General features: G+C 37.0%; 1 protein-coding gene across 1 annotated transcript in view; it reads left to right on the top strand.

Annotated features, from left to right (window-relative positions):
- vstm2b (V-set and transmembrane domain containing 2B) overlaps positions 1–6,427 on the top strand; it is a 29,135-nt gene extending 22,708 nt beyond the window's left edge. The window contains exon 5 of the mRNA XM_067596945.1: positions 5,477–6,427. Within this exon, the coding sequence (XP_067453046.1) occupies positions 5,477–5,565 (89 nt within the window). The 3' untranslated portion in view covers positions 5,566–6,427. The remainder of the gene's footprint in view (positions 1–5,476) is intronic.
- Positions 6,428–10,217: the final 3,790 nt, after the last annotated feature.

Here is a 10,217-nt window from a genome sequence, read left to right on the forward strand (position 1 = left end):
GCTCTATGGGTCTGTTTTGGAAACCTCTAGTTGAAAACCTATGACTGTGAAGGTCACAACATTTGATTCACATCATTTTGATACTTTTCAAACCATTCAGTGGGCCCTAAGGCTCCGCGTGGAAGCATCCTCGTTATATTTCTACAGTCATTTATTCTGGTTTGTCGGATTTTTCTAAGTAGACCAAAGAATTTTCCACATTGGTCTGCTGGCTTCACTTGGCTGCAAGTTGATGGGTAATGCTATTTGAAAGGATTTACATAAAGCTGACATAAGATCATAACTATGCTGTGGAAACTGACATGAATTAACTCTTTGAAGCTTTAAGACTGTTGTCACTATGCTTAAATGGTTAAAAATGTCACTTTCAGTGCCAGAGTATCCTAGATATGACAGGTTTATGTAATATTAACACAAACAGTTCATTTGTGTTTGATACAGTAATGAAGCTTGTTATGACATGGTTAGGATAGACGTCGTCCAGTTGGCTGATGTCAAGTTGCCATGGCAGACATCCCTAGAACAGCGTTAGCTTTAGACATGTTTGCATGATGACTGGTTGAGTTGTGTGCTCAGATTGACCGGATATAAGAATCATGTTCAGAGCTCTCACCTTGTACAAGTGATAGAAGTGATGGATTATATCAGTACTGACTGAAAAGACATAAGGCAACCATGAAACATATTGTGAACTAAACCTGGAGGAACTGTCTATCCGCAGTATACTGATAGTTGACCCTATATTGAAGATCATCTGAGAATTACATTTACAAGGCTACATTTTACATGAGTTGTACAGCACCTGAACGACACCTGTGGACATGTGGGATTGGCATACCGAGTTAAAGTCAGATCCAAGTAAAATTTGGCTAGAATGAACTCAGTTCATTGTTTTATGAGCACAGATAGGAGACTCTTACTCATGTTGCTCATAATTCCCTGAAAACATTAGAACGTGGCTGCTGTTGGGTAATTTTCTTTTATTAAAGGGGACATATTATGTACATTTTAAGGTCTATATTTATAATCTGGGGCTTAACTGGAATATCTTTGCATGATTTACAGTTCAAAAACCTCCTTATACTGACCCTTTAGCAGCCCTTCAGTTCAGCCTATGTCTTAATAGGCTGAGGAGCCCACTCTGTTCTGATTGGCCAGCTCTTGGAAACTGCCTCTCGGCAGACTTCCTCCAGCTCTGGAGGCTATGTCAACAAACCATGAAACGAGCTATAGTAGTAGAATTTCACTACTTTGTCTCGTTCTTTACTCGAAATGTCAACTTCTCAAATACATCCATGCGCGTTCGAGCCGGAATCCGATCTGAAATATGAGATCGGACAACACGAACAACACATAGAAAAACCCTAGTAACAAGGCTACAGAATGGGCATAACCTCACATTTTAGAACTTTGATCATGTTTAGCAAAGATATCCAACATCATAACAGTATATACAGTAAATAACAGAAAACCAGAAAAAGCATAATATGTCTCCTTTAATGTGTTGACAGATTTGTATTGTATGTGGAATATTGTTTGGACCTTATGTTTTTATTTGATTGTATAAAGTTATTTTATATAATTGTATTGTGATATTTAAGTAAATAAACTAACGAACTGGAGAAATGCTTTTAGACCTCCAGGACAGAAGGGGTACAGTAATAACCTGCACCCATGACTACTATTAAATGTACTGACCAGATCTAAAGGCATCACAAAGTATTATAATAATGTTAAGATTTTAGAAAATAGTGAAAGAAAAGACATTTTGTCAATTCACTGTATGACTAATATAAAAGGCATGTAGTATAATCAGCATTAGCTTTCTGTTGGCATCAAACTGAAGCAGAATACATTTTAGCCTGTTTAACAAGTGTTTCTGTTCAGATCTTAGTTTTATTTGTTAGAAAAGAATTCTCTTCTGTATATTATCTGTTGCATAAGGCAACCAACATTATGGGAGTATGGTTTAATAAAGTTTGAAATTTTGAAAGTATGAAATTCCATTTTTCATTCAGGCCTTAAATTCATGACATTTCACTTTGGAGAGGTAATATAGTAAATTAGCCAGTTAAAAGCTGTAGGACATGAGCTTATTTTTAAAGGTCATGTGTCATGTAAATAAATTATATTTTTTAAAATGTGGTTATGTATATTCCTAGTGGTGGTGATCAGGCTCAGACTTATGTTATGAGCTGTCTGGAAGCTGCTGATCTTATATGTTTAGCTGTTATAAAGACTCAGGATTAGCTCGCCAAAAAATCATTTTGCAGTCATTTTAAAGAAATGCTCCACTGCCTTTATTGTGAATGTTACAGTGTTTCCCACAGGATTGCTTTGGCTGGAGAAATTTTGTACATTTAAAAAGTTTAATACATTAATCTGGTGCACTTTGAAGGCAAAATTAATTAGATCTATGAAGAACTTGCTTTAGTAAACAATTTAATCATAAACATCACAGTGGTGGTATAGATATAAATGGTGATGACACAGCAAATATAACAAACTATTAACTATTTTCTGACATTGTTTTGTGATCCCTACTTATTTCTGCTCAAGACAGGAGGACAAAAAATGAGAGCTACAAAGATTAATTGATTAGTCGATTCTAACTAACTATTTTGATAAACAAATAATATATTTTTAAGGAAAAATGCCAAAATTGTATTTGTTGCAGCTTCTCAAATATGAGGATTTTAAGCTTTATTGTGTCACATGATCATAAACTGAATATTAATGTTTTTTGGACTGTTGATCAGACAAAATATGACATTTGAGGTCAACATGTGCTCTAAGAAATTATAATCAACTATTATAAGAATTTTCTGACATTGTATTGTGTTCACTACTTGTTTCTGCTGAAAACGTGGACAAAACATTAGTGCTCAAGGATTAATCAATCAGTCGATTGACAGAAAATTCATCAGTAACTATTTTGATAACCAAATAATCATTTTTTGAGGACAAATGACAAAATTTGCCAGTTGCAGCTTCTGAAATGATGATTTTATGCTTTTTTGTGTGTCATACATAACAGTAAACTGAATATATTTGGATTCAAACAAAATGTGACATTTGAAAACATCACATTAATTATAACCAACTATATCTATTTTCTGACATTGTGTTGTGTTCATTACTTGTTTCACAGGAGGACAAAACATCAGTTAATTTATGTTTAATGTTTTGTGCCACTGTGCTCAGAGATATCGGTTGAGCTAAAATTAAAAAGGGACTGTTTAAATGCATTTACTGAGACTTCCAGGGTGTCGCTGAACATGCTGTCAGCTCAGAGGTGGTGAAGCCTGTCAGTCACTGCGGATACCCAGAGAAGGCTGCGCTGCTGTCTGGTTCAAAATGAGTCCAGCTGACTTTGCTGCACTCAGCAGCGGAGCACAGAAATAGAAATGAGCCGTTTGTTTCCAGTACAGCTAGTTCTGCTCTCAGACAACATGAAGACAAGACTTCAACATTTATCGTTGGTCATGCTGTCCTGCATTGCAAACTGACGCTTGAAAACAGACAGTATTTTCTCCCAGATTGAATGAAATACATTTGTAACGCCAGCACTGAGATAAACTTGTTGCTGTATCTTTCAGTAATTCCTCTCATCAGTAAAATATGATATACTGAAGTTTCAGCTTTGTGTTAACATGGAGTTGTGATGGTTAGTTTAGCATGCCTGTAGCTAGTAGCGGCTGCTAGTAGCTAAAGCTACATGTTGGCAGCTGAGTGAAAATGAATTGTGAATCATTTCACATAAACAACTCACCTTCAAACAAACTCGACAACAAAATCGCGAGCACCATGAGCTTCGACATTGCTGAAGCGTTAGTGCAAAACACAATTAGACTGAGGTGGGTTGGGATGTAATTAATGGGAAACACTATGTTACATCTTGAACTGTTAAGAGTATTTATGAGCATAAATCATTCAAATATACCCAGTATTGTATGTAAGCTCCCATTTGTTTCAGTCATTACCACTGTACGGTAAAATTAAAGTGTGGCCATAATAACAGATGGAGTTGCCGTCATGTCCCAAAAATATGCACTCCGTAGAGAGAAGCCAGGAGGGTTATACAGGGTGACACACAAGTCTGTTAGATAATACTGATTGTGTCAGATGTGTCAGTCTGGTGATTTGGTGGAATGATCCCTGGCAACCCATCAGGAGGCATTCTCCCTGCACAATCTCCCTGACAGAGTGTGTGCAGTCTGATCAGCATTCTGGCCACCACAGAGGTTAACAAGCTAGAGTATGCCTTTCATTTATCAATTACAATCAAATTTCCCTTTTAACACAGTCAGGACTTGAGGGACTAGAATGCAAAACCATTATTCTGGATTGGAGAATCATTTAGCTTTGAAGTTTCATCTTTATAAATGCCGAAAATAACTACAGTGGTTACCTTCTACAGTGCCAGGTTTTAGTCTTCATCTTATTATAGTGGCTAAAATGATTTCCATGTGACTTTCACCAAATCCAATTTACATCAGGGAGGAAATTTAAAGGATTATCTCATCATTAAGTAAGGCTTACTGAAGAATTGTGTTGTTTTTCAGGGTTAGATTCCATCAGGCTGGCCTGACAAAATAATTCAGTGCTTATCCGGTATGTGTTCCTTAGCAGGTGATATATTCTCTGCCTGTCACTGAATATACTGTAGTCAACACACACGGCCCATTTCATCCATACTAAAAGGATTTTATGTTGTGCAGTTGTGTTTACTCCCTGGCTTCTTTTTGTTTATGCAGTTCTATGAAAGGTATTTTGCTCAATAATTTATTTAACAAATCTAATTCCATTTCCATGCAGGTTGTAATGGGGTGGGGTGTAGATATGTGGGCTACAGGAATATATTGTATTTTACATAAGAGAAGAAAAGAGTGACAGTGGAGACAGAAAATATCTGTGTGAAATGGTTTGTCTGTTGAACTTGTTGAACCAGGAGGAGGAATGGAACTCAAGTTTCTCTGGAGCGAGCCCAGCTGATCTTGTATATATATATATACAGACACATATATATAACTGTTATCAGCGTAATTAGGCAAACTCAAAACCACAGTTACAATAATGTCAATCTCAGTCTACTCAGATGAGAAGAGAGGCTGATTTGTTGGAATATAGTCCGATTTTTTGTTGGTGGAAATTGCCCAAATGGTACAAAAAGTAGCTGGAATGATCACAATCTGCCCCAAACTATTTTTACAAAGTAAATAAAAAATATCCATAATATAAAAATGAAAAATACACTGGTGGTAAATCTCCTGAGCTGGCTTTGTGAAGTTTGCCCTGTTCCCCTTAGTTACTGTCAAGCTTTAATTTTTGATTGATAATACCATCATATCTAAATGAATATGGCAATTATAAGTCAGCAGGTACCATCTTGAGTCTTTAGTGGTGTGATTAAACAAGTGTGACTTGTATAATGCTGTCCTAATTTTCTTCTTTCTTTCTCCTGTGTCTCACCCAGGATGCAGCATAATGAGCACCATGGACCCCCTCCTCTGCATCACTCTCCTGTTCCTGCATAGGCTCCTCCCCTTCCTGTTGGCCCACTGAAGAGACTTCAACCAAAATTATGTCAACCTGCAACGTTCTCACTTTCTATACCAAACAAAATCAAGCAGCAGTCCCACCGAGGGAAAAAGGCTCACATTAAATAGATGTATGCCGTTGCAACACATCACTGCAGGGAGTGAAAGCAATGCAACAAAGGACGGAGACGTCAGAGGACAAGGGACGGAGAGAAGAGACTAAATAAAACAGAGGAGAAGGACGCTCCTCAGACTTGAAACAAGATGTAAGCTACATGACTGTGGACGGAGCAGAGTGTGGAGAAGAGAAATGTGCATATCGTGAATGATGGGAGCATCACTACTGATCCACACACAGCCTATACAGCGTGGCCACATGAAGCGCTGCCTCTACTTTGCATAGCACCTGCTTCACGCATGGCCCTCTTCAGATATTCCACTACCATATTTCTGTTGCAGCATTTCCACTGTGAATTCTGACAACACCAAATCACTGAAATGTGAGTCCTGCTGTTGATCTGAACGTAGTCGTTTCATTTGTTATAAAGACGACGTGTGATTTCCATGTTTTGTTATTATTTTGTTGGAAGGGGGCAATTTGATCAGCATGACCTGTCAGTCATTTACATACTTCTCTGTAGCCATACCAGACATCTTCATTATAGAGACAGTGTGTTAGTCTAATGTATGTTCTGTCCACCACCCCCCCACACACACACACATACACACAAACACACACACTGACTTTTGTTCTCATAGCTGTGTTCCAACATGTAAACAACAAATAATAAGCTGATATATTTTGATTAAGATAAGGCACACCTTACCATTGTTGTTGTTAATCACCTCCAATAATGTTTATTTTTATTAAATATATGGTGATCAAAGTGAGACATTTCATTTCTATGAGACAAAAAATGATTTATTGGTATCTTGCCAACAGCAACTGAGATGAAGGTTTATTGTTTTTGTAATAAAAGGTAGATTTCAAAGGTGTCACATGTTAATGGATTTCTTTCACTGTAGACGGTTATTCAGAATAAGACAAGTCAGGACGTTACTGATATTAATCCTTAGTGGACTATTCACAGTCAGCACTAGCTTCATGTCCATTCCACGAGAGGTGGGATTTAAGGATGGTTTTGTCAGTTGTCAAGTACCAGGGTGTTGTGACCTTTGACCCTCTCTCCAGCTCCTCTATTATCCACACTTTTTCCCTGGACCAACACTTTAGGTTTCTCAAAAATTAATGTACTGATTAGCATAAAATTTGCTGTGGATATTCATGAATTCTAATATTTTTGGTGATCTCTGACCTTTAATGCCACAACTAGGTCAAAGAGTCCACTTGCACAAAAGAAATCAAAATGCCAGAAAAGTTAATGAGCCCTTTCATGCTCTCCAGAGGAAGAACCCTTTCCATTTTCAGCTTTCTTCTAGCATTCAGGACAAAATGTACATTTTGTGCATATCTGTTATTTAACAGTTTCAGCAACATTTATGAGAAGGGGATAACCCAAGCAGAACATAAATTATTTTAACAAAGAAAAAACATTTCTCAAGAAAGCACATAACTTTTGATATATATAATAATCAAATTAGGTTAATTAATTAGTCATTCACTATGCTTACACTCTGATATTCAAACTAAAATTGATAGTTTTCTGGACAGTTGTCATTAGAAAAGTTACAGACTCTTTGATTCCTACTGCTCCAAGCCGCTGTATCTTTAAGTATCAGTAACTTTCGAGATTGTGCAGTTGTCAACCTTGAAGCTACATACAGCCCCTCAATAACAAATCACCACTAACAAGCACTGTCTGTATAGTTGCTGCCTGATATGGAATATTTATTTAATCAGGGAAGTTTCATTGAGACATGGAAGCTAGTAAATGCAATTCAAAATCTGTTGATCAAGTTTGGGGATTAAAGGCACCAAGTTGTGGGTTACTCTGTGGTATGTTGGTGGTGATGAGCGAAGGACAAAGACAGGGACACTTCTTTACTCTGGCAATCCAGGGATTCAACCAGCAACCCTCAAAACCCATCAAAAACTGGGGGCTGATGGTTTCCACAGTGACTGATTTGTCATAGACACAATTACTGAATTTTGATTGAGCAAATAAATCAACACTGAGCAACATCTTTTACTTATTTTTTTATTTTATTTTATTTGCACACACATAAGACTGCATAAAATGCAGATAATAAAAAAAGTCCTGACATGAGACATCAAGAAGCCACAGGCTGATGCAGTGGACCTCCCCTAAACTTCAGGAGAAAAACAAGCAAACAAATAACAAAAAAGGAGAGAAAGAAAAAAAAATGAAGCTAACATAATTTAGGAAAATACAACTAAAAATAAATGACAAGAAGCACACAAAATGAACAGAAAAACTAACCAATCAGTAGACATCAATCCAATGAAAACAAATAAATATAGGAGACAATACAGAGATGAAGAAAAAACAATAGATGTCAAGAAATAATTTGACATCATGAATTAAATGTGATGACAGTTTACTTTTAAATTTTTTGAAAGATAATGAGCTCTTGATAACATGTACTTTAGCGTTCCATATCTGCACACCACAGTATCTGATATCTGATATCTGAGGGAGTTTTTGCCAACTGATGAGCTTTTTTGGGCATAGTGTGTTTCATTGTGTCATTTATACCCCTTATATACAGGAGATTTACAGATAACATAGGTCTACTGAATGCAGATGCATTCTGGGTTGAGCTCATATGAGACAGCTGTGGCACACAGTGTTGCTAGATTGGGTGGTTTAGGCTACTTTTCATTTAATTGGCCAGAAATAGTGTTGATAATTTGGGCTACTTTTTGTACCATTAGGGTTGTTTCCATCAACAGAAAGTTAGCCTATATTCCAATAAATCATCCTCTCCTCTCAGCTGAGTTGATTGAGATCGACAATGCAGAGTAGGCTCAGCTCAACATGCAATGACTGATATCTGATGACCATCAAAGCCAAATTTCAGTTTATTACAACTACGTTGAAACTTTTCCTACATCAATTATTATTCTGCCAACATCATCATGAAGGAAGATTGGCTGGCTCATGTTGATTCATTCAACTGCCCACATGGGTCAAACCACTGTTTTGGCTTTTATTCTTCAGCGTGCATACATGCCGCCTGTGATTTATGGATCCTGGAGGACCAACAACAACTTATTGCTTCACTCAAAGAGAAATGTGGTCCACTAGTTCTCACCGCACTCTAGTTAATTACACAAAAATAAAAGTTCAAGAGTTCAAAATGTCAAAAATTCTCAACAGGACATTTTGTATATATGATTTAGAAGTGAAAGCCCATGCAGATTAGAACAAAGTGAGAACTTTCTCTGGTGAAGCAGCACATCAACAAGTCTCTTGACACTGAAGATATCCAGGTGTGATATTTCACTTAACTATGTTGTATGTTATATATTAAAAACATTATTAATCTCTTATACAGTTTACTCATAATTAAACCAATGATGCAATCACAGCATCCACAATCACACTTTTTCCACTCGATTTTTATTTTAATTTTGTGAAATTGTTGAATATTTGCCTCAGTGACAAAGCACTAAGCTAACTAATTCATAATTCATAATATTAGCATGCCAACAGCATTATGGATGAAGTTGTGGTTCAGTAAGCTAGTTCACCTACCTCAGTGCACCTTTCAGAACCTGCCACAAGTCACACATTTACATTGGTGATATTACTAAATCCAAAAAATAAATCACCCAAGCAATATTTGATCACAGCTTATGTTAAGATGGAAATTGTATTTTGCATCTAAGTCTAAATTTATTATTTTCCAGTATGTTGGCTTATTCCTTTAATTACTGCAGAAACACTGTTAGATTAGATTTTCTGTGCTTTAAAAATATATATATTTTTAAAACAAAAAGTATTTAAAAGTATTTTACTTTAATGACTGCACTTCCCCTGGCCAGCTTGTATCTGTGTTCCCTGAATAGAGTATATCACCTGCTGCCACACCGTCCCTGTTGGTAAAGGAACAGTGAAAATTCATCAGAAGCCTCTTGGTATCATGCATAGGAAAATGTCATGTTTCTGTTCCAGTCCAGATACAGCACCAGTGGATGTTATTGTCTATAATCTCATCTGAAGTGGTTCCCTCCGGCTCAGCTACCTATCATGGAAATCTGAAATGGAAGCTCATCTTTAAAAGCCAGCCCTTTGTTGGGCAAGTTCTCCAGTTGGTTAAGATTTTGAGGTGAGATGCATGCAGTAGTTCAGTGGGATTCTGTAATATTTATGTGGCCTTACCCAGCTGACATCATCTGTTAAATGCTTCAAATATTCCTTCTTCTGACAATATTTTCATCTTCCACATTAAGCCCCGCTGTGCCAGGGCTCCATCCCTTCTAACCAAAATTGCAAATATTAGTGGGTCACACCCAAATATGCTTGCGCCAAAGTTTGTGCTTGCAACCAGTTTCAAGATGATGGTACAACTCATTTGTGCCTCTGTAAGTCTGCTTTGAACACCTGTCTGTTTGCTAATATTCTTTTCTGTGTTTTGGCTAGAGAAATTCAGGGCCTTTGGGTACATTCCTCTTCTAATTTGAGCCAAATACACACCTTGAAGCAAGAAAAGGACAACACAGCCAAGCGCCCCACTGACCTGTCAGCTACA

The sequence above is a fragment of the Thunnus thynnus genome, chromosome 1 (genome assembly GCF_963924715.1).
Source record: "Thunnus thynnus chromosome 1, fThuThy2.1, whole genome shotgun sequence".
Taxonomy (NCBI): domain Eukaryota; kingdom Metazoa; phylum Chordata; class Actinopteri; order Scombriformes; family Scombridae; genus Thunnus; species Thunnus thynnus.